This window comes from Coregonus clupeaformis, unplaced genomic scaffold (genome assembly GCF_020615455.1).
Source record: "Coregonus clupeaformis isolate EN_2021a unplaced genomic scaffold, ASM2061545v1 scaf0087, whole genome shotgun sequence".
NCBI classification, from domain to species: domain Eukaryota; kingdom Metazoa; phylum Chordata; class Actinopteri; order Salmoniformes; family Salmonidae; genus Coregonus; species Coregonus clupeaformis.
In genome coordinates, this window is record NW_025533542.1 from 714,752 (window position 1) to 739,966 (window position 25,215).

General features: G+C 43.2%; 3 protein-coding genes across 4 annotated transcripts; all 3 read left to right on the plus strand.

Annotated features, from left to right (window-relative positions):
- Nucleotides 1-4,128: 4,128 nt before the first annotated feature.
- On the plus strand, nt 4,129-6,169 carry LOC121557797 (zinc finger protein 239; the record flags this gene model as incomplete). The annotated part of the gene is made up of 3 exons (XM_041871258.2): nt 4,129-4,224; nt 4,326-4,632; nt 5,322-6,169. Coding segments are annotated over exons 2-3 (1,149 nt in total), but the record flags the coding sequence as incomplete, so codon positions are not given.
- A 14-nt stretch (nt 6,170-6,183) lies between these two features.
- Nucleotides 6,184-8,083, plus strand: LOC121557821 (zinc finger protein 239-like). Its single transcript, XM_041871293.2, has 2 exons — nt 6,184-6,326; nt 6,541-8,083. Exons 1-2 carry the CDS (start codon nt 6,287-6,289, stop codon nt 7,632-7,634), a joined length of 1,134 nt encoding a protein of 377 aa, XP_041727227.2. The 5' UTR covers nt 6,184-6,286; the 3' UTR covers nt 7,635-8,083.
- A 3,751-nt stretch (nt 8,084-11,834) lies between these two features.
- Nucleotides 11,835-23,787, plus strand: LOC121565559 (zinc finger protein 345-like). Of its 2 annotated transcripts, none has more exons than XM_045213193.1 (4): nt 11,835-12,053; nt 20,973-21,386; nt 21,558-21,765; nt 21,980-23,787. In XM_045213193.1, the coding sequence occupies exons 2-4, from the start codon at nt 20,982-20,984 to the stop codon at nt 23,539-23,541; spliced, it is 2,175 nt and encodes a 724-aa protein (XP_045069128.1). In that variant the 5' UTR covers nt 11,835-12,053; nt 20,973-20,981; the 3' UTR covers nt 23,542-23,787. The 2 variants fall into 2 exon arrangements, with proteins under 2 accessions (XP_045069128.1, XP_045069129.1); XM_045213194.1 differs by having other exon boundaries at nt 20,976-21,386.
- Nucleotides 23,788-25,215: the final 1,428 nt, after the last annotated feature.

A 25,215-nucleotide genomic window follows, 5' to 3' on the forward strand; every position in this document is an offset into this window, starting at 1 on the left:
AAGTCTTACTCACATCAGCTACGGAGAGCGTGATCACATAGTCATCCGGAACAGCTGGTGCTCTCATGCATGCTTCAGTGTTGCTTGCCTCGAAGCGAGCATAGAAATGGTTTAGCTCGTCTGGTAGGCTTGTGTCACTGGACAGCTTGCGGCTGTGCTTCCCTTTGTAGTCTGTAATAGTTTTCAAGCCCTACCACATCCGACGAGCGTCAGAGCCAGTGTAATACGATTCAATCTTAGTCCTGTATTGACTCTTTGCCTGTTTGATGGTTCGTCGGAGGGCATAGCGGGATTTCTTATAAGTGTCCGGGTTAGAGTCCCGCTCCTTGAAAGCGGCAGCTCTACCCTTTAGCTCAGTGCGGATGTTGCCTGTAATCCATGGCTTCTGGTTGGGATATGTACGTGCGGTCACTGTGGGGACGACGTCATCGATGCACTTATTGATGAAGCCAGTGACTGATGTGGTGTACTTCTCAATGCTATCTGAAGAATCCCGGAACATGTTCCAGTCTGTGCTAGCAAAACAGTCCTGTAGCTTAGCATCTGCGTCATCTGACCACTTTTTTATTAACCGAGTCACTGGTGCTTCCTGCTTTAGTTTTTGCTTATAAGCAGGAATCAGGAGGATAGAGTTATGGTCAGATTTGTCAAATGGAGGGCGAGGGAGAGCTTTGTATGCGTCTCTGTGTGTGGAGTAAAGGTGGTCTAGAGTTTTTTTCCTCTGGTTGCACATTTAACATGGTGCATGGTGCTGGTAGAAATGAGGTAGAACGGATTTTCCCTGCATTAAAGTCCCCGGTCACTAGGAGCGCTGCCTCTGGATGAGCGTTTTCCTGTTTAGTTATGGCCTTATACAGCTCATTGAGTGCAATCTTAATGCCAGCATTGGTTTGTGGTGGTAAATAGACAGCTATGAAAAAGATAGATAAACTCTCTTGGTAAATAGCTGTCTCGATGTAGCTTGTTTTTTGGCTGCCCCGGCAACAACAGCCATTGTGAAACCCCACAGAAGAAGAACAGCCAGTGTGTGCGAGGAGTTCGTGGGAGGAGACTATAAAGCTCAGTGGAGGGGACACGGGAGATATTAGTAGCTAGCTAATTGGCTATTATATGTAGCTAGCTACCGGTAGGTTAGATAGATGGCTAGCTGGCTATGAAGAGGCACTACTGGCTAACTTTAGCTAGCTAGCCCACTGGCACTACCATCCATTTTTACTGTGTCAAATTTGTATTTTCACTGTAAACTAGTGTTTTTCCAATGTTGTAGCTGGCATAATATGGGCATGTTATGTTTTGCAATTTTAATGACAATGGATTAATGATGTATTAGTGGCACACATGTCACAAAGTGTTTATCAACCGTTTTTACTGAGTTAAGTTTGAATTAGAATCCCTCAAAGTTCACTATAATAGGACAAAACAATTATTTCCCCCATCTTGGAGCTGGCATAATATGGTAATGTTATGTTTTGCAATGTTAATGACAGTGGATTGTTGATCTACTAGTGGCACACGTCACAAACAAATTCTACCAGCCATTTTTAGTTTTTAAAATTTTAGTTTTTTACTTAGGGGTCATCAAAGTTCACTGTAATAGAACTACTTAAAAAATGATAAAGATACATTAATGTGGGGATAGACCAAGACCATGTAGTTATTTAACACTTATTTATAATCTTTTTAATTAAATTCAACAACAAAACATATCAAGCTCACTTCGATCTTGCTGTGTGTCTGTGTGCTGTGTTTGTATGTTATGACTGTCTTCATCATAAGGGAGGTTTCTGAGTCAAAGGTAGACAAGGTGATTAGCTCACTAAAGAACTCTAAAGCCAAAGATGTGTTTGGGATGGACTCTACCTTTCTTAAAAACTACAAAGAGTCACTCATTGGCCCCATTACTAAGGTCACCAACACATCTATTGGTCTCGGGGTGTTTCCAAGGGTATGGAAGTCGGCCATAATAACGGCCATCTTTAAATCAGGCGACCCTGCTGATGTGAGTAACTACAGGCCCATTAGTATACTACCTGTGGTGTCAAAGATTGTTGAAAAGTGTGTAGCAGAACAACTGATTGCCCACCTCAACAACAGCCCCTTCACATTACATTCCATGCAGTTTGGCTTCAGAGCGAAACACTCCACAGAAATGGCCAACTGCTTTTTTCTGGAAAATGTGAAGTCCAAGATGGACAAAGGGGGCGTTGTTGGGGCTGTGTTTCTGGACCTAAGGAAGGCTTTTGATACTGTTAACCATGAGATTCTCATCACAAAATTGTCCATGTTCAACTTTTCCCCCGATGCCTTGAGATGGATGAAATCATACCTTGAAGGCAGAACTCAGTGTGTCAGAGTGAGCAATGAGCTGTCGCCCACTCTTAGCTATGATGTGGGTGTGCCCCAAGGGTCAATACTGGGGCCCCTCCTGTTCCGCCTGTACATTAATGATCTGCCTTCTGTCTGTACTGGGTCTGAAGTTCAAATGTATGCAGATGATACAGTGATATATGTGCATGCAAATAGCAAACAACAAGCTGCACAAGAACTCACTACTGTAATGGTCCAGGTTACAAAGTGGCTCAGTGACTCGTGTTTGCATCTCAATGTGAAAAAAACTGTTTGCATGTTCTTCACAAAGGGGGCAACAGATGCTACTGAGCCAGAAGTCTATGTGTCAGGGGAGAAGCTCCAGGGGGTATCTGATTTTAAGTACCTTGGCATCATACTTGATTCCAACCTCTCTTTTAAAAAGCATGTGAAAAAGGTAATTCAAATAACCAAATTCAACCTAGCTAATTTCCGATTTATACGAAATTGTTTGACTACAGAGGTAGCAAAACTGTACTTCAAATCTATGATACTCCCCCACTTAACATACTGCTTGACTAGTTGGGCCCAAGCTTGCTGTACAACAGTAAGACCTATTCAGTCTGTCTACAAACAGGCTCTCAAAGTGCTTGATAGGAAGCCCAATAGCCATCATCACTGTCACATCCTTAGAAAGCATGAGCTCCTGAGTTGGGAAAATCTTGTGCAATACACCGATGCATGTCTTGTATTCAAGATCCTAAATGGCTTGGCTCCCCCTCCACTCAGTATTTTTGTTAAACAGAAAACCCAAACATATGGCAGCAGATCCATAAGGTCTGCCATGAGAGGTGACTGTGTAGTTCCCCTAAGGAAAAGCACCTTTAGTAAATCCGCTTTTTCTGTGAGAGCTTCCCATGTCTGGAATACATTGCCATCAGACACACATAACTGCACCACATATCACACTTTCACAAAATGCTTGAAGACATGGCTAAAGGTCAATCAGATTTGTGAACATGGTCCCTAGCTGTGTGTTGCCGCTTTCCATGTCTGTTGTCTGTAACTTGTGAGGTGTGGAAACACTTTGTTGCTTTTATGAATTTTGTCTTGCTGCTTTTTGTTCTATGTTGCTCGGTCTGTATGCTACGTCTTGTTTGTCCTATGTTGCTATGTCTGTATGCTATGTCTTGTTCTATGTTGTTATTGTCTATATTGTAATTGTTTTTAATAACCTGCCCAGGGACTGCGGTTGAAAATTAGCCGGCTGGCTAAAACCGGCACTTTTACTGAAACGTTGATTAATGTGCACTGTCCCTGTAAAAATAAACTCAAACTCAAACTCAAACTGTAAACACATGCTGCTTTAACAATTCAACATTTGGTATCATTTAGATTATGGAAGATTGAATATCTCAGATTGTGGGTTACATACAGACTACGGAAATATTGCTCTCTCTTATAGTTTGCTTGGAAATAAACTTACCTTGAAATGAAGAATGTAAATCCATTAAACGAGAGACTTCTCAACTGTCATTACGCGAGGACACTCCACATTTTAACCAAACATCAATCTCACACACAGGCGAGTGGCAGCCTCTAGTGGCTAAACTAGGATTAGCCTACCCCTTGCAGCCTAACCCTTGTAGCCTAACCCTTTGTAGCCTAACCCTTTGTAGCCTAACCCTTGTAGCATAACCCTTGTCTACTCAAGTAGTTGCATTAGGTGATGAGAAGAGAACACTGCTAAATAAATGCTGTAAATAATCATATTACACTATCAATACTGTGTGATGTATCATTCTTCTACTACAGGTCATCTAAAGTGTATGGACTTCCTGCTGTCTTCTTCTTCTACAGGTCATCTAAAGTGTATGGACTTCCTGATGTCTTCTTCTACTACTGGTCATCTAAAGTGTATGGACTTCCTGCTGTCTTCTTCTACTACAGGTCATCTAAAGTGTATGTACTTCCTGCTGTCTTGCCATTGACTGCATTGTCATTGTTCCCACCAGCAGGACAACATGAGTGGAGAGAAGGAAACGTTGTTGGATGAAATCGAACAGAGTTTACACCGTCTAACCAAGGATAATTTACGATACCTGTGTGAACGCTGTGGAATTGATGGCTCCCAAGTTAAAGGAAAGAACCATCGCTCGTTACGACGTAAAATCATGGAGGAAATGTGGGAAAATGCAGATTCGGTGAAATCGGAAGAGCAGGGAATGTCTTGGTTACTCCAACTGAAAGAGGACATCAGAAAGATACAGGAAGAATCTAGTGTGGCACCCATGAGTCTCAGACAGTCTGATGATGACGAAGCGGGTAAGAAGAATGGTGGATTACTTGTGGGGGTCCATGTGGGTCACGGGATGACATTGCAATTTTAAAAATAATAATTTAGATTTAGAAATAGATTTTCGGGATGGAAAAACACTGTCAGTGTGAACGTAAATGACTAAAACCAAATATAAATTATATAGAAAATATAATGGACCTATATACTATATACAATAATAGGCTATAATCTTTGAGAACTTAGAGAGAGAAAAAAAAAGCTGCTAGCCAATCCGGCCCTTTTGATTTTGTTATAATGCTGGAGCATAGGAGTACAGCATTAGCCATGTCAAAATGTGTAGGGTTGTAGGAAATGGTCTTAAACTGCAACATGTTCTTTCAGCTCCATGGCAGGATGTATCTTTTAAAAACGTATTCTTTTGTCTGTGTGTGTTTTCACCGCTCAACCCTTGTGGTTGGTTGCGACTCAAAAGACAGCTGTATTGGTCAGGAAGCAAAGAAAAGGTTGGGAACACCTGGATTAAACTACAATCTGCTCCTGTAACAGTTCATTGATTGATCAATATTTATTAATTGATCCATATTTGCGAAACGTTTCTATTCTGTGTTGTATAGCAGTTCATCTGTGTTGAATAGGGAAGATACTTCAACACTAGTTTATTGTTAAATACTTTGGTACATATGAGGAACCTTAACTTCATGTCTTTGTTTCACAGGGGACAGCCCTAACGGTCGCTCACTCAGTGGGAAGGGTTTATCATCTGGGAAGGCTCCAGGGTTGAAAGGGATCCAGCGACCTTATAGCTGTGATGTGTGTAAGAAGACTTTCACTCAGTCAGTAAACCTACAAAGACACCAAAGAGTACACACTGGAGAGAAACCTTACAGCTGTGATCATTGTGGGAAGAGTTTTGCTCGTTTGGGAGCCCTGACTATTCACAAGCGTGTACACACTGGAGAGAAACCTTACAGCTGTGATCAATGTGGGAGGAGCTGCAAAGATACCACAGCCCTGAATGAACACATGCGTACACACACAGGAGAGAAACCCTTTGGCTGCTATGTCTGTGGAATTAGTTTTTCTCGACAAAGCAACCTGAATGTACACATGCGTACACACACAGGAGAGAAGCCTTACATCTGTGATCAATGTGGGAAGAGATATACTCATGCAGGTGAATTGACAAAACACATATGTGCGCACACTGGAGAGAAACCTTACAGCTGTGACCAGTGTGGGAAGAGCTTCACTCGGTCAACAGACCTGACTAAACACAGACGCATTCACACCAGAGAGAAACCCTACAGCTGTGACCAGTGTGGGAAGAGATTCACTCAGTCAGGACTGCTGACTGTACACAAGAGAACACACACTGGAGAGAAACCGTATAGCTGTGATCTATGTGGGAAGCGATTCGCTCAGTCAGGAAACCTGAAGAGTCATCAGAAAACCCACACAGGCGGAGAGAGAACCGAAACAGGAGGAGAGAGAACCGAGACCAGAGGAGAGCGAACCGAGACCGGAGGAGAGCGAACCGAGACCGGAGGAGAGCGAACCGAGACCAGAGGAGAGAGAAACGAGACCGGAGGAGAGAGAAACGAGACCGGAGGAGAGAGAAACGAGACCGGAGGAGAGAGAAACGAGACAGGAAAAATACAGGAAGAATCTACTGTGGCACCCATGAGGCCCAGCCAGTCTGATGATGATGATGATGAAGCAAGTAAGAAGAATGGTGGATTAGACTGCAATCTGCTCCTGCAACAGTTCATTGATTGATCAATATTTATTAATTGATCCATATTTGCAAAACATTTCTATTCAGTGTTGTATAGCAGTTCATCTGTGTTGAATAGGGAAAATACTTCAACACTAGTTTATTGTTAAATACTTTGGTACATATGAGGAACCTTAACTTAATGTCTTTTGTTTCACAGGGGACAGCCCTAACGGTCGCTCGCTCAGTGGGAGGGGCTTATCATCTGGGAAGGCTCCAGGGTTGAAAGTGATCCAGCGCCCTTATAGCTGTGACGTGTGTGAGAAAAGTTTCCCTCATTTAGGAGACCTAAAGAGACACCAGAGAATACACACAGGAGAGAAACTATATGGCTGTAATCAATGTGGGAAGTGTTTCTGTACATCAGGACAACTGACTATACATAAGCGAACACACACAGGAGCGAAACCTTATAACTGTGATCAATGTGGGAAGAGTTTTGCTCGAACTGATTACCTGACTGAACACAAGCTAACACACACTGGAGAGAAGCCTCATAGTTGTGATATATGTGGAAAGGGCTTCACTCGGCCTAACTGCTTGGCTGCACACAAGCTAACACACACAGGAGAGAAGCCCTACCTCTGCTCAGACTGTGGGAAGAGCTTCTATACACCAGCAAAGTTGAAAGAGCACGAGCGATCACACACAGGAGAGAACCCTTACAGGTGTGGTCTGTGTGGGAAGATCTTTGCTTGTTTGGGATCCCTAACTAAACACAAGCGTATACACACAGGAGAGAAACCTTACAGGTGCGGTCTGTGTGGGAAGAGCTTTGCTTGTTCGGGATCCCTGACTAAACACCAGCGTGTACACACTGGAGAGAAACCTTACAGTTGTGATCATTGTGGGAAGAGCTTTGCTCGATTGGGAGCCCTGACTATTCACAAGCGTGTACACACTGGAGAGAAATCTTACAGCTGTGATCAATGTGGGAGGAGCTGCAAAGATACCACAGCCCTGAATGAACACATGCGTACACACACGGGAGAGAAACCCTTTGGCTGCTACGTCTGTGGAATGAGCTTTTCTCGACAAAGCACCCTGAATGTACACATGCGTACACACACAGGAGAGAAGCCTTACATCTGTGATCAATGTGGGAAGAGATACGCTCATCCAGGTGATTTGAAAATACACAGAAGAGTACACACCGGAGAGAAACCATACAGCTGTGACCAGTGTGGGAAGAGCTTCACTCAGTCAACAAACCTGACTAAGCACAGACGCATTCACTCTGGAGAGATGCCCTAAAGCTGTGATATATGTGGGATTAACTTCACTCAGTCATGCTCTCTGGCAAGACACAATAGTAGGAGTCACACAGGAGAGAAGCTGTACAGCTGTGATGTATGTGCGATGAACTTCGCTTATTAGTGTCTTATTTCATGGGCTCATATTGTCAATTAAATAATGTAGAATATTGTAGCAATGTTATAATAAGAGTTCATGTTTTAATTCAATTTAATTCAAATTGAATGCATATATTAATACATACCACGTTATTTTGCTTTTAGTAAGATTAAATACAAAGCTCCTATGAACTTTGGCATTCCTTATTCTTCAGAGAACAACAAAAAAATGCAGCAAGTTTTACCAGAAGTAAGATTAGTTACAGGAAGCATCATCCATGTAGACACAATAGTTTTTATCTCCTATTGAGGAAGACTAATGACCGGGCTGCTGCACAGTCACTATGGGAGCTCTTTCTAGAGCGTCCGGTTAAATTAGGCATACAAGCTTTTTTTTTCTTCCGGTTTTCCAGTTGAGGTGGTTTAATAACGCTGAAGATGCACAGGCGCAGAACAGCACCACAGTGTATGAAGCAGGGATGGGCTGAGGCACTTAGTGGTCTGGCAACTTGCTTCAACCAAAGTGTGTGGAGAGAGAAAGATACAATAGCGAATGACAGAATACAATCTCCAATTCACATCTCTTATAAACAATATGCATGGCTATAACATGACTATGATGACTTAATGCTGTACAGGGTCAGACAGCGCAATACAACGTGACTGTGACTGCACTCGTTTGAGATCAAAGGGGTGCCATCGCAAGTGTACTATAAAGCGTAGCACCTGCACAATGAACTTGAATACCTCTAAACAATGAAATAAAACGTAATACCCATATAATGATGTACCACACACCTATACAATTACAGGGCATATATACAACTAACTGGGGGACATTATCCTTTACAAATACAGGGTTAAATGTCCGAAATGATATGACAACCTAAACAGAGCTAGTCCGCTCACAATAGCTAGCTCGCAGTTGAAACTACTGATTAGCATAACCATAAATATGACATTGTAGTAGCAGAGTGCATCTTCTGTCATAAACGCCTGAAAGATATTAAATATGTACTTACATATCAACAAGGACGCACACTGGTCTTGGCTAACACAATGAAAGCTAACTGTGGGAAACCACAAGGATGGCTGGAGCTTTCTCTCACTTGACTTCTCTCGAGCTGATCTTCTTCTCTGAGCTGGAGATCGCCCAGCATGCTCTGCTCCACTTCACCGGTTGGCGGCACTACAGCACTGATATGATTAACTACAAATACTTCACAGCCTTTTGTACAGTTTCCTTCCCCGTTTCAGCAGCCTTCCAGAATCTCCATCCGACATTCTAAAATTAGATGACCGTCTTCAGCAAATTCTCTTCTAACCAGTGAAATAAAAATTATTCTCAGATTCCGTCTGGCCTTTAAATAGTGTTACTTTGATTTCAACGTGATATCGATAGGAGGGATTAACAATAAAAAGTGTTGTGTTACACTTATCCTAATGTCGACCAACTTGGATCAAAACACTCCAAAATGTAACTGGCTGTGTTCTACAAGTTTTCCTCTAACCTGTTATTGGGATAACACATATTCCCAGATTCCATGGGGTTTTTCAGCTGGTAGTTTTAACAGTACATGCAACCTAATTTTCCCCCTCTCGCACTATTGATTTCAACATATCTATGTGAGAGATTGACAAAACAGTGTTGCGTTTCCCTTTCTGTTTGGGCGACCCCCTTATCAAAATCTGACACTCTGAAATTTGGCTGGCTGTCTGTCCTGATTTCCCCCTTAATCAATATGAGGGATTTATTAACCCACCAAGGCTACTCCCGACTCCAGTAATTGATCTATAAGTGTTGGAGAGACTAGGCAAAGCTAGAGAGGGGTTTGAGCCATCTGAGCTGTTTAACAAATCAAATCAAATCAAATTGTATTGGTCACATGCGCCGAATACAACAGGTGCAGACATTGCAGTGAAATGCTTACTTACAGCCCTTAACCAACAGTGCATTTATTTTAAACAAAAAAAGTAAGAATAAAACAACAACAAAAAAAGTGTTGAGAAAAAAAGAGCAGAAGTAAAAAAAGTGACAGTAGGGAGGCTATATATACAGTAAAATAAAGTGACAGTAGGGAGGCTATATATACAGGGGGGTACCGTTGCAGAGTCAATGTGCGGGGGCACCGGCTAGTTGAGGTAGTTGAGGTAATATGTACATGTGGGTAGAGTTAAAGTGACTATGCATAAATACTTAACAGAGTAGCAGCAGCGTAAAAAGGATGGGGTGGGGGGGCAGTGCAAATAGTCCGGGTAGCCATGATTAGCTGTTCAGGAGTCTTATGGCTTGGGGGTAGAAGCTGTTGAGAAGTCTTTTGGACCTAGACTTGGCACTCCGGTACCGCTTGCCGTGCGGTAGCAGAGAGAACAGTCTATGACTAGGGTGGCTGGAGTCTTTGAGTCTGGATATTGTGTATCAAGATTTCCTGTCCATCTATACAGATGGATCAAAAGATCCAAGAACAGGTTGTGTAGGATCAGCATTTGTAGTGAAAGAATGTGGGGTGGAAGTCTACAGAACTGATGACGGTACTGTTTACCTTGCCTGGCTGTATGCAGAGCTGATGACCGTACTGTTTACCTTGCCTGGCTGTATGCAGAGCTGACGACCGTACTGTTTACCTTGCCTGGCTGTATGCAGAGCTGACGACCGTACTGTTTATCTTGCCTGGCTGTATGCAGAGCTGATGACCGTACTGTTTACCTTGCCTGGCTGTATGCAGAGCTGACGACCGTACTGTTTATCTTGCCTGGCTGTATGCAGAGCTGATGACCGTACTGTTTACCTTGCCTGGCTGTATGCAGAGCTGATGACCGTACTGTTTACCTTGCCTGGCTGTATGCAGAGCTGATGACCGTACTGTTTACCTTGCCTGGCTGTATGCAGAGCTGATGACCGTACTGTTTACCTTGCCTGCCTGTATGCAGAGCTGACGACCGTACTGTTTACCTTGTAGTGGGTAGGGGAAGTGAAGCAGGATAGGGTAGTTAATTGTTCTGAGTCTGAAGTATTTTAGTTTACGGAGTAGACAAGATATGCTATATGAGGTACTCCAAACTCATGAAACAGATGGGTGTCCAGATACGTTTTTCTTGGGTCCCAGCCCAAGTGGGGGTGGAGGGGAATGAGGACGTAGATGTGCTAGCTAAACAGGCCCTTATCAGAGGAGGATGTGGAGGTGCCAATGAGTGCCTATAGGGACTGAGGCTATAAGGACTGGGGCTATGGGGACTGAGGCTATAGGGACTGGGGCTATAGGGACTGGGGCTATAAGGACTGGGGCTATAGGGACTGAGGCTATAAGGACTGGGGCTATAGGGACTGAGGCTATAAGGACTGGGGCTATGGGGACTGGGGCTATGGGGACTGGGGCTATAGGGACTGAGGCTATAGGGACTGAGGCTATAGGGACTGAGGCTATGGGGACTGGGGCTATAGGGACTGAGGCTATAGGGACTGAGGCTATAGGGACTGGGGCTATAGGGACTGGGCCTATAGGGACTGAGGCTATAGGGACTGAGGCTATGTCAGTATGAGAGGGAAAGAGAGACTGAGATCCAGTATGAGGGAGAATGGGATACAGAAATTGAGTTTAAAGAGTTTACTGAGTAGAACATCATTACATACAGTTGCCAAATTAGTTTGCTCTGGCCCACCCTCCAGTACAGTAGGTAGCAGTAATGCACCATTAACATTGGATACCAACCATTGGTAAACCCCACCGAAGAAGAAGTGTACTTATATAAACAATGGTGGATAAATGAAGATAGTTCACTCAGGCCCGTTTACCATTGAAAAAAAAAAAGTCAGTTCTGGTCTACTTAACGCATGGACTTTCATTGAACCAGATAAAAAAGGGACTCCCTAAAAACACCCCACTTTGATACAAGTGACTTCGTAGCAGGTTAGTAAAGCATTTTCGCTCACCCTAACCCTTTATTTAACCTGCTACATTATCCTAACCTGCTGCGAAAAGTCGTAGCTGTATTGAAGTGGCGTGTTTTAGGGAGTCCCAAAAAAACAAACAGCGAATGGAGTGTCTCGCTTCCTCTTCTGTCTCTGCTATGTCGATACTCGATTGCTCTGGCCTGTGTCAAAGCGGAAGTTGCTGCCCTGCTGCTAAAGATGGTAGCCAGCTAAAAGAGTCGTGCCAGTCGCTTTCAAGCAAGATATTCTAATCTCAATCTAAAAATACAGCGCAGTCGTAAGGGACCATTACCGGACTGACGAGATATAACCTAACTCCCTTTCCACGTGGAAGAAAACAGTGGGCAGGAACTTGCTAGCTACGTAGCTGGCTTTTCTAAAAGGAATCTGGTAAGTTGGCTAGCTTTTGTTCATCAATAGCTTTAGCCGGATTTATGTTTTTGTGCCCTCATGAACGACGAATGTTTACAGTCTAGTTATGATGATAATGTTACCAATTACAGTTTTCTGAAGTGTAAACAAAACTGGCATTGCGCATATCACCCGGAAGTTTCCACCCAACTAGTCGTCAGTGAACGTTAGCAAACGTTAGCTAGTCTGATATTGGTCCGTTTAAAAAATATTAATAGCTCAAATCAACCATAACGTTAGTTTTATTTTCATGTTGATGCCTTTAAACGGCGTTATGAATTGCTGCAAAAAAAATTATACCGGAGGACTTTTGGAGTTGATTTGCTTGCGGCCATATTGATATGACGTCATTAGTCGAGATCTGAGTTCAGTTCTTTACATCCGGCAAGTGTATGGAAGCATTTAGCTGCCGAAACGCAAATGGACAAATGATAAATCAATATCATGTTTGCAATTCCCTTTTCTAAATGGGTATGCATTTTTTGTGACAATTATAATTGAAATGCAAAAAAAATTGCATATTGTGTGCCAATTTGAAAAATAAATAGAAGTGTTTATTTAATTTCCATGGTACTATCCAGTACAACACTGACACATTTGAAAATAAAATGTAAACGCTTAAATGACAAACCATTTATCATGTTTGCCATTTCATTTCCTTCTGATAAAAATAAAAATAATTCTCAAGTGGCAATTGACAATGCTTTTCCATACTCTGTGGTTTAAGACTGTCAATTCTAATGATCAGTCAAATTCGATAAATCAATCGCAATACTTCATTTTGCTATTTCGTTTCCTCATTTGTCTTATCGTTTTCGACCTGTGCTGATTGTCAATCAAACACCGTGGGCGGGGTTTCGGTAACGTGAGGTTGAAGCGAGGAGAGGTTGCCAGTGTGTTTGCTGGCAAATCATGATCAATGATGTTTACTCTCAGGTACAGACGGATATTGGGAGGTCGTTATTTGCAGATGATGGGTCCTTATGGAAGAGGGGAAGAAATGTGCCATACATAGTCAGGAAGGTACAGGAAGCAATTGATGAGGTAGAGCGGTGGGCATTAATGTGGGGATTCAGGTTCTCTGTAGAGAAAACTCAGACAGTGTTCTTTACCAGGAGGAAGGTGGGAGATGAGGTTATGCTAGAGGTTATATGGGAGAAACTTGGAGAGGGTGGGGGCCTTCAGGTTCCTTGGGGTATACTTTGACACTAGACTGACCTGGGCAGAACACATTGAGAGAGTGGTGGGAAAGTGTAAGATGGTGCTAAATGTCATGCGCTGTCTGACAGGGAAGGAGTGGGGGGCTGGGCGTTCCTCATTTTTATTTATTTTTTATTATTATTTTACCTTTATTTAACTAGGCAAGTCAGTTAAGAGCACATTCTTATTTACAATGACGGCCTACACCGGCCAAACCCGGACGACGCTGGGCCAATTGTGCGCTGCCCTATGGGAATCCCAATCACGGCCGGTTGTGATACAGCCTGGAATCGAACCAGGAGGTCTGTAGTGACGCCTCCAGCACCGACCGACCGCTGCGCCACTCGGGAGCCCGTATGTTGCATTGATCCGATCGGTAATAGACTATGGCAGTATAGCGTATGGTTTGGCAGCCCGGACCTCATTAGAAAGGCTAGATGTCATACAGGGGCAAGGACTAAGAAATATGTAGTGGGGCGTTTCGGACGTCCCCAGTGGCTGCGTTACAGGTGGAGATGGGGGATATGCCATTGCAGATTAGGAGACAGCAGCTGGCAATGAATTATTGGGTTAACCTACAGGGACATGGGGTGTCTCATCCTGCGAAGGGGATTTTGCAGGCATGCTGGGAACATGAGCGAAGCCAGAACATGAGCTTTGGGTGGGTAATACCCAGGCGAAGGGACTGTATGGAAGGGAGTTTAGTCCAACGGTAGCTATTCCTGTAAATCCACCATGGCTACTCCCGCCTCCAGTAGTTGATCTAGAAGTGTTGGAGAGACTACAGAAAGATAGGGAGGGTGTTGATCCATATGATTTGTTTGAGATGTCTGGATACTGTGTATCAGGATTTTGTGGCCATTTCCACAGATGGGTCAAAAGATCCATGGACAGGACGTACTGGGTCAGCATTTGTAGTGCAGGAATGTAGGGTGGAAGTCAGGAAACGTATTACAGATCATCTGGCTGTATATACGGCGGAGCTGATGGCCATACTGTTGGCCTTGCAGTGGGTGGAGGAAGTCAAGCCAGACAGAGTAGTTATTTGCTCTGATTCATGTGCAGTGTTAATGAGTCTCCAGTCCTTTAGCTCACGTAGCAGACAAGACCTGCTTTAGGAGGTGCTACAAACCCATGGCATGATTAAACAGATGGCTATTCAGATAAGATTTACTTGGGTTCCAGCCCATGTGGGGGTGGAGGGGAACGAGGCAGTAGATGTACTGGCTAAACAAGCACTTAGTAGTGGGGATGTTGATGTTGAGGTTTCAATGAGCAAGGCAGAGGCAAAAATACTGATATATACAGTGATGGTGCAGAGATGGCAGGAGCAGTGGAATAGAGATATACTAAGGGAAGGCATTTATTTCAAGTACAGAGAAAAGTCGGGGAGGACGGCAAGAAGGAACAGAAGAGAGGAGGCTATTTTTTACAAGATTAAGGGTGGGACACAGCCAGTTGAATAAGACCTTAAATGTGATAGAAAAGCGTGTGATTGTTGCCAGGAAACGGAGACCGTAACTGTCTGACACGGCAACAACAGCCAGTGTGCGAGGAGTTCGCGGGAGGAGACTATAAAGCTCAGTGGAGGGGACACTGGGAGATATTAGTAGCTAGCTAATTGGCTATGATATGTTGCTAGCTACAGGTAGGTTAGATAGATGGCTATGAAGAGGCACTACTGGCTAACTTTAGCTAGCTAGCCCACTGGCACTACCATCCATTTTTACTGTGTCAAATTTGTATTTTCACTGTAAACTAGTGTTTTTCCAATTTTGTAGCTGGCATAATATGGGCATGTTATGTTTTGCAATTTTAATGACAATGGATTAATGATGTATTAGTGGCACACATGTCACAAAGTGTTTACCAACCGTTTTTACTGTGTTAAATTTGAATTAGATTCCCTCAAAGCTCACTATAATAGGACAAAACAATTATTTCCCCCATCTTGGAGCTGGCATAATATATTTCCCTTTTCTATTATGTTCCCCCCTAACCCTACCATCCCTCCCCTAATTGTAGTAAACTAATCGCAAGGCAAGGACACCCGCAGCTCTGCTAAAACCATTGACAACTTCGTGCCGTTTTCAAGGGATTATTCAATAAATGTAAACTATTTGGTTGTAATATCCTCACCGCTTTAAGAAATTTCCGACTATTCCATGCAAAACAATTGCGCACATTTTCTCTATCGTTAGAGACAGGCATCCGCAAGGAACTGAACATCAATTGATCATGTAATTTAAGATATTTGAGTGTAGCCTCACGATCTCAATATTGGCCATCATTAATTGGATATTTGAGTGATATAAAACTGAACTATACCTGACAAGTATGAGTGGTTTAGGTTCATTTCCCATCCTTTGTGAGCTCTGCCTGTCAAGCAGCAGAAAGTCGCATTTGCCGATGTACTGTTTGCTGATAATGTTTACCTTGCATGCTACTGGTAAAAACATTGTACAGTTGGCTAAACATAGTGGTAAGTAGACCTAATTAACTTTTTTCTCCAACCAACGTAGGTCTACCTAGCGAATTTCAACATTGTTTTTAAGTGTTTGATCATGATTGCTGCTGACAGACATAATAGGCTACATTGATTGATGGACCATGTCAAATTGGCTAGCTAGCTAATAACAGATCAGGTCAATATGGCTAGTTAATAAGTTACCTTTCAGGGGATAAACTAAGATGGGTATATCCAAACATTGTTTGATTTGCTTGCCATCTATAGGGGTGATGACAGTAGTCCGACTGGCAATTTTACCAGGATGAGGATTTGCCGATGTCACGCTCTTTCCAAGAGCCTAATCTCTGATGAAGCAAACTAAATGACACGTTGTTGCTTGGCTAGCTAGCTAGCTACATGCCAAATGGATCTGGCTACCCTCACATATCTGAATACATGATCAATTGATGTTTACTGATCATGAAAAGCATGCAGTTTCTTGCTGTATAACTCTGATAGAGATAAATGTGGAATAATCAGAAATGTGTAGTTCTGACTATGCTCTTAAAGAGGTGATGATATTAAAACCAAATAGTTATAACATTTTATTTAACAATCCCTTCAAAACGGCACGTAGTTGTCAAGGGTTTTAGTGGAGCTGGGGTCTCCTTGACCCCCAGCAGCCAAATCAAACGCTCTGCACCATATTGTGACGTTTTATTGAGAACGACCTATTGAGGATAGTATCTTCTGACGGGGGAGTGTTGTTAAGAGCCCAGACGCTTGCTATAAACATTAACACGCATCGCTTGCGGTACGTTTTTGGAAACGTAAGGAACATAGCTTTCATATCAGGAAGAAATAATACAAAAATAAGTTTAAATGGGTACACACCGTTTTATAGGGTTAGGGTTTCCCACACGGCCATATCTTCATGTTACATTGCTTGTTGACTGAAGACAGACGGAAGACATAGGCGGCCACCTGTGCTGATTAGCTATCTAACATGCTCTGAACACCTGTGTGTGAGTAACTGGGGAGGAAGTGTAGTTCGTCAACTGGAGGCACACAGCTTGTGGATGTGTGCAAAACTGCTACAGTGAGTGTAGCTTTTTTATTTGAAAGATTCATTATCGCTGATATGAAAGATAAGGGCCATATCAGCATTTGTTTTGAAAACCGGTTTGAAACAGATTATTATAGTTTTTTCTAAACATGACCTTTTAAGTTTTGTACTGTGTACTGTGAAATGCCTTTCTTGCAAGCTCTAAACCCAACAATGCAGTAATCAATGTAGTACTAAAAAATAACATATCAATGTAGTACTAAAAAATAACATATCAATGTAGTACTAAAAAATAACATATCAATGTAATACTAAAAAATAACATATCAATGTAGTACTAAAAAATAACATATCAATGTAGTACTAAAAATAACATATCAATGTAGTACTAAAAATAACATCAATGTAGTACTAAAAATAACATATCAATGTAGTACTAAAAAATAACATATCAATGTAGTACTAAAAAATAACATATCAATGTAGTACAAAAAATAACATACAGTGAGGGAAAAAAAGTATTTAGTCAGCCACCAATTGTGCAAGTTCTCCCACTTAAAAAGATGAGAGAGGCCTGTAATTTTCATCATAGGTACACGTCAACTATGACAGACAAAATGAGAATTTTTTTTCCAGAAAATCACATTGTAGGATTTTTAATGAATTTATTTGCAAATTATGGTGGAAAATAAGTATTTGGTCAACAACAAAAGTTTTGTCAATGCTTTGTTATATACCCTTTGTTGGCAATGACACAGGTCAAACGTTTTCTGTAAGTCTTCACAAGGTTTTCACACACTGTTGCTGGTATTTTGGCCCATTCCTCCATGCAGATCTCCTCTAGAGCAGTGATGTTTTGGGGCTGTCGCTGGGCAACACGGACTTTCAACTCCCTCCAAAGATTTTCTATGGGGTTGAGATCTGGAGACTGGCTAGGCCACTCCAGGACCTTGAAATGCTTCTTACGAAGCCACTCCTTCGTTGCCCGGGCGGTGTGTTTGGGATCATTGTCATGCTGAAAGACCCAGCCACGTTTCATCTTCAATGCCCTTGCTGATGGAAGGAGGTTTTCACTCAAAATCTCACGATACATGGCCCCATTCATTCTTTCCTTTACACGGATCAGTCGTTTTGGTCCCTTTGCAGAAAAACAGCCCCAAAGCATGATGTTTCCACCCCCATGCTTCACAGTAGGTATGGTGTTCTTTGGATGCAACTCAGCATTCTTTGTCCTCCAAACACGACGAGTTGAGTTTTTACCAAAAAGTTATATTTTGGTTTCATCTGACCATATGACATTCTCCCAATCCTCTTCTGGATCATCCAAATGCACTCTAGCAAACTTCAGACGGGCCTGGACATGTACTGGCTTAAGCAGGGGGACACGTCTTGCACTGCAGGATTTGAGTCCCTGGCGGCGTAGTGTGTTACTGATGGTAGGCTTTGTTACTTTGGTCCCAGCTCTCTGCAGGTCATTCACTAGGTCCCCCTGTGTGGTTCTGGGATTTTTGCTCACCGTTCTTGTGATCATTTTGACCCCACGGGGTGAGATCTTGCGTGGAGCCCCAGATCGAGGGAGATTATCAGTGGTCTTGTATGTCTTCCATTTCCTAATAATTGCTCCCACAGTTGATTTCTTCAAACCAAGCTGCTTACCTATTGCAGATTCAGTCTTCCCAGCCTGGTGCAGGTCTACAATTTTGTTTCTGGTGTCCTTTGACAGCTCTTTGGTCTTGGCCATAGTGGAGTTTGGAGTGTGACTGTTTGAGGTTGTGGACAGGTGTCTTTTATATTGATAACAAGTTCAAACAGGTGCCATTAATACAGGTAACGAGTGGAGGACAGAGGAGCCTCTTAAAGAAGAAGTTACAGGTCTGTGAGAGCCAGAAATCTTGCTTGTTTCTAGGTGACCAAATACTTATTTTCCACCATAATTTGCAAATAAATTCATTAAAAATCCTACAATGTGATTTTCTGGAATTTTTTTTCTCAATTTGTCTGTCATAGTTGACATGTACCTATGATGAAAATTACAGGCCTCTCTCATCTTTTTAAGTGGGAGAACTTGCACAATTGGTGGCTGACTAAATACTTTTTTCCCCCACTGTATCAATGTAGTACAAAAAATAACATATCAATGTAGTACTAAAAATAACATATCAATGTAGTACTAAGAATAACATATCAATGTAGTACTAAGAATAACATATCAATGTAGTACTAAAAAATAACATATCAATGTAGTACTAAAAAATAACATATCAATGTAGTACTAAAAAATAACATAAGGGAGAACAAAAACGGAAAAAAGAAGAACACAAGAAAGTAAGAAGCTAAATACTGCGTCGGAACTGTAGTTCACATGGAGCCAAATGTAGCTGCTGAAAACCCGACTTACGGAGAATGGTTTGGGAGCGCTATGAGTACCCATGAACGTGTAATGTCTTTGTGTAAAATTACGAATTATGAGTTTGCAAAGGGTTTGCCAATAAAATAGTTGAAAATAAAGCCTTTCCCCAGCGCAGTTCAATGTTTCTCATACACAGTGCTGCTAGGGGGTCTGTTGCTAGGGAAGCTAAAGTTGCGGCTAGCGGGTCTGTTGCTAGGGAAACTAACGTTGCTGCTAGCTGGCGAGCTGTTATTTAGCTTGTAGGCTAGTGGTCTGATAATAAAAACAACACAACTTCCAACAAACAGTTTGGTCCCATGTTTCATGAGCTGAAATAAAATATCCCTGGAATGTTCCATATGCACAAAAAGCTTATTCATCTCAAATGTTGTGCACAAATTTGTTTACATCCCTGTTAGTGAGCATTTCTCCCTTGCCAAGATAATCCATCCACCTGACAGGTGTGTCATATCAAGAAGCTGATCAAACAGCATGATCATTACACAGGTGCACCTTGTGCTGGAGACAATAAAAGGCCACTCTAAAATGTACAGTTTTGTCACACAACACAATGCCACAGATGTCTCAAGGTTTGAGGGAGCGTGCAATTGGCATGCTGACTTCAGTTCGCCGTCGTAACTGACTTCAGTGGGCAAATGCTCAGCTTTGATGGCCACTGGCACGCTGGAGAAGTGTGCTCTTCACAGATGAATCCTGGTTTCAACTGTACCGTGCAGATGGCAGACAGCATGTAAGGCGTCATGTGGGCGAGCGGTTTGCTGATGTCATCTTTGTGAACAGAGTGCCCCATGGTGGCGGTGGGGTTATAGTATGGGCAGGCATAAGCTACAGACAACGATCACAATTGCATTTTATCGATGGCAATTTGAATGCTCAGAGAAACCGTGACGAGATCCTGAGGCCCATTGTCGTGCCATTCATCCACCGCCATCATCTCATGTTTCAGCATGATAATGCACGGCGCCATAGCGCAAGGAGCTGTACACAATTCCTGGAAGCTGAACATTTTTCAGTTCTTCCATGGCCTGCATACTCACCAGACATGTCACCCATTGAGCATGTTTGGGATGCTCTAGATCGACGTGTACGACGGCGTGTTCCAGTTCCCGCCAATATCCAGCAACTTCGCACAGCCATTGAAGAGGAGTGGGACAACATTCCACAGGCCACAATAAGCAACCTGATCAACTCTATGGGAAGGAGATGCATGAGGCAAATGGTGGTTACACCAGCTACTGACTGGTTTTCTGATCCACTCCCCTACTTTTTTTTTAAAGGTATCTGTGACCAATATATGCATATCTGTATTCCCAGTCATGTGAATTACATGGATTAGGGCGTAAATGAATTTATTTCAATTAACTGGTTTCCTTATATGAACTGTAACTCAGTAAAATCGTTGAAATTGTTGCATTTATATTTTTGTTCAGTGTACATACAGACTACGGAAATATTGCTCTCTCTTATAGTTTGCTTGGAAATAAACGTACCTTGAAATGAAGAATGTAAATCCATTAAACAAGTCACTTCATTGATGGTGTAGTTGAGACTTGGTATTTCTTCTCAACTGTCATTGCGCGAGGACACTCCAAATTTTAACCAAACATCAGAATCTCACACATAGGTGAGTGGCAGCCTCTGTTGCTGTCTTCTTCTACTACAGGTCATCTAAAGTGTATGGACTTCCTGCTGTCTTCTTCTTCTACTGGTCATCTAAAGTGTATGTACTTCCTGCTGTCTTGCCATTGACTGCATTGTCATTGTTCCCACCAGCAGGACATCATGAGTGGAGAGAAGGAAACGTTGTTGGAAGAAATCGAACAGAGTTTACACCGTCTAACCGAGGACAATTTACGATACCTGTGTGAACGCTGTGGAATAGATGGCTCCCAAGTTAAAGGAAAGCACCATCGCTCGTTACGACGTAAAATCATGGAGGAAATGTGGGAAAATGCAGATTCGGTGAAATCGGAAGAGCAGGGAATGTCTTGGTTACTCCAACTCAAAGAGGACATCAGAAAGATACAGGAAGAATCTAGTGTGGCACCCATGAGTCCCAGACAGTCTGATGATGACGAAGCTACAGACTGCGATGAAGAATGGGACGTGGAAAACAAGGATTGGTTTCTTAGCAACAGGCTGGAGGTGGAGTCATCTCCAGAGAGGCACACCCCAGAGCAGAGTGGTGTGAGTATTTCCCAGAAAGTGTTTCTCCTCCAATGCAATTATAGCAGGTGGTCCAGAGAATGAGAGGAATCAAGGAAGGACTGCTGAGACTTTTGAGGATTCTAAATTCCTTGACCGGTAGGAGAGTGTTTCCCACCTTATTTATTCTGTCTCCCTTTTTGTGGTTTTCAGGACACGTCTCTCCCGCCCCCCTCCCCTCTCCCCTGGTCCCCGTGTCGTACCTCTCCCAGTAGCACCTTACTGCTGGGTCTGAAGAGGTTGTCTGTGCGGCTGGTGGACTGCAGGAAAACAACGGGGCTGAGTGGAACTGTGAGAGGAGGAGGAGGAGGAGGAGGAGGAGAAGAGGAGGGATATGGAGATTCAGATTCGATGTTATCAAGTAAGAACAATGGGTGGATTAAACTACAATCTGCTCCTGTAACAGTTCATTGATTGATCAATATTTATTAATTGATCCATATTTGCAAAACGTTTCTATTCAGTGTTGTATAGCAGTTCATCTGTGTTGAATAGGGAAGATACTTCAACACTAGTTTATTGTTAAATACTTTGGTACATATGAGGAACCTTAACTTCATGTCTTTGTTTCACAGGGGACAGCTCTAACGGTCGCTCGCTCAGTGGGAGGGGCTTATCATCTGGGAAGGCTCCAGGGTTGAAAGTGATCCAGCGCCCTTATAGCTGTGACGTATGTGAGATGAGTTTCACTCAGTCAGGAAACCTTAAAAGACACCAAAGAGTACACACAGGAGAGAGACCATATGTCTGTCCTATATGCGGAAAGAGTTTCCGTATGTCAGAAACACTGACTAGACACAAGCGAACACACACAGGAGAGAAACCATATGTCTGTCCTATATGTGGAAAGAATTTCTGTACTTCAGGACAATTGACTATACACAAGCGAACACACACTGGAGAGAAACCTTATAGCTGCGATCAATGTGGGAAGAGTTTTACTCAAGCTTGTTCCTTGACTGAACACAAGCGAACACACACCGGCGTGACGTTCCACTGCTCAGACTGTGAGAAGAGCTTCCCTACATCAGCGAAGTTGAAACGGCACCAGCAAACACACACAGGAGAGAAACCTTATCGATGTGATCAATGTGGGAAGAGTTTTGCCCGAGCTTATTCCCTGACTGAACACAAGCTAACACACACAGGAGAGAAATTATATGTCTGTGATCAATGTGGGAAGAGATTTACTAACTCAGGAACACTGAATTTACATAAGCCAACACACACTGGAGAGAAACATCGTAGCTGTGCTATATACAGCTGTAAGTACTGTGAGTGGAGTTTCGCTCATTCAGAAGACCTAGCAAGACACCACCAGAGAAAACACATGTGGGAGGGTATTCATGTATGTGATCAATGCGGAAAGAGTTTTGCTTGTTCGGGAGACCTGAATATACACAAGCGTATACACACTGGAGAGAAACGATATGTCTGTGATCAGTGCGGGAAGAGCTTTGCTAGTTCGGGAATCCTGAATATACACAAGCGTATACACACAGGCGAGAAACCATATGTCTGTGATCAGTGTGGGAAGAGCTTTGCTTCATCGGGATTCCTGACTAAACACAAACATATACACACCGGGGAGAAATCTTACAGTTGTGAACAGTGTGAGAAGAGATATGTTTCCAAAGGAGAGTTGAGAAAGCACAAGCTTGTACACCCCAGAGAGAACCCTCTCTTCCTGTGTGATCGATGTGGGAAGAGCTTCACACATATGGGATCCCTGAATGTACACATGCGTAGGCACACAGGAGAGAAACCCTACCGCTGTGATCAATGTGGGAAGCGCTTTATTCAGCCAGTAGAGTTGAAAATGCACCAACGAGTGCACACTGGAGAGAAACCCTACAGCTGTGTTCTATGCAGGAAGAGATTCGCTCAGTCAGGACTGCTGACTGTACACAAGAGAACACACACTGGAGAGAAACGTTATAGCTGTGATATATGTGGGAAGAGATTCGCACAATCAGGAAACCTGAAGAGTCATAAGAGAACCCACACAGGCAGAGAGAGAACCAAGACAGGTAGAGGGGGGAAGTCAAACAGATGGAGGAGTGAATCGAAGACACTGGAGAGAACCCATACAGCTGTGACCAGTGTGGCAAGACGTTCACTTATTCAGGACTGCTGACTAGACACAGATGCATTCACACTGGAGAGAAACCTTATAGCTGTGATCTATGCAGGATAAACTTCACTCAGCCAGAATCCTTGGCAAGACATAAGAGGACACACCGCAGAGAAACATTATAAATGTGATATTTGTGGGAAGAGATTTGCTCGATCAGGAATCCTAAAGAGTTATCAGAGAACCCCCACAGGCGGAGAGAGAACCCCCACAGGCGGAGAGAGAACCCCCACAGGCGGAGAGAGAACCCCCACAGGCGCCCCACAGCGCCCCCACAGGCGGACCGACACAGGCGGAGAGAGAACCCCCACAGGCGGAGAGAGAACCCCCACAGGCGGAGAGAGAACCCCCACAGGCGGAGAGAGAACCCCCACAGGCGGAGAGAGAACCCCCACAGGCGGAGAGAGAACCCCCACAGGCGGAGAGAGAACCCCCACAGGCGGAGAGAGAACCCCCACAGGCGGAGAGAGTACCCACACAGGCGGAGAGAGAAGTGACACAGGCGTAGAGAGAAGTCAAACAGCCGGAGGACTGAATCACTGCACACCTCCATTCTCTCAGGCATCACTGGGTAGACCTCACAGGATCCCTCTATAGACTCTGGGTAAACATCACAGGATCCCTCTATAGACTCTGGGTAAACGTCACAGGATCCCTCTATAGACTCTGGGTAAACATCACAGGATCCCTCTATAGACTCTGGGTAAACGTCACAGGATCCCTCTATAGACTCTGGGTAAACATCACACGATCCCTCTATAGACTCTGGGTAAACGTCACAGGATCCCTCTATAGACTCTGGGTAAACATCACAGGATCCCTCTATAGACTCTGGGTAAACGTCACAGGATCCCTCTATAGACTCTGGGTAAACATCACACGATCCCTCTATAGACTCTGGGTAAACGTCACAGGATCCCTCTATAGACTCTGGGTAAACATCACAGGATCCCTCTATAGACTCTGGGTAAACGTCACAGGATCCCTCTATAGACTCTGGGTAAAATAGCCCACTCTGTATTTCATATGCAGTGTGTGTTGCATGGAGGCGGCAGAGTACAAAGTGCTGCTGGATATGTAGGACACAGTCCCCCTCATCAAGTAAACATATTGGTTACAATACGAATATCTGTGATTCATATGCGTTTGTGCCTAACTGCCCACTGCAATGTTTATTGTTCAATAGTGCCCATGTTTTAATTACTAGTCTGGAATATATTGCTTTAGGATACTTTTGTCCATAGATGACATGTGATCTATGTACCGAATTTCATGACTTTAGGTCAAACGGGGTGAGGGGCACGACCTTTCAAAGTTTGCATTTTCAATCGCTTGTTATAGCGCCACCATTTGGTCAATCGGTGTAATTTTGTAAATGCCGGATCTCTAAGGCAGGACGCAATCATAGAGTTTTGTCAAAATCGGGCCAGTGGTGTCTGAGACTATAAACAAATCAACATGGTGCTTTTCAAGACAACTGGGAACTCGGAAAAAAACGAGGTCAATATATTCCAGACGAGGTCATGACATCAGTGATCTATAACGGCTCAAATGTGATACAATAGGGGTGTGGTCCTATGCTTAGACGTTGCTGACTCCTGACAGATCTTACAATGCCTGGACAGGTATTTTACCTATCAGCTAACCACATCATATGTTAAATAGCGTGGTGAGGAG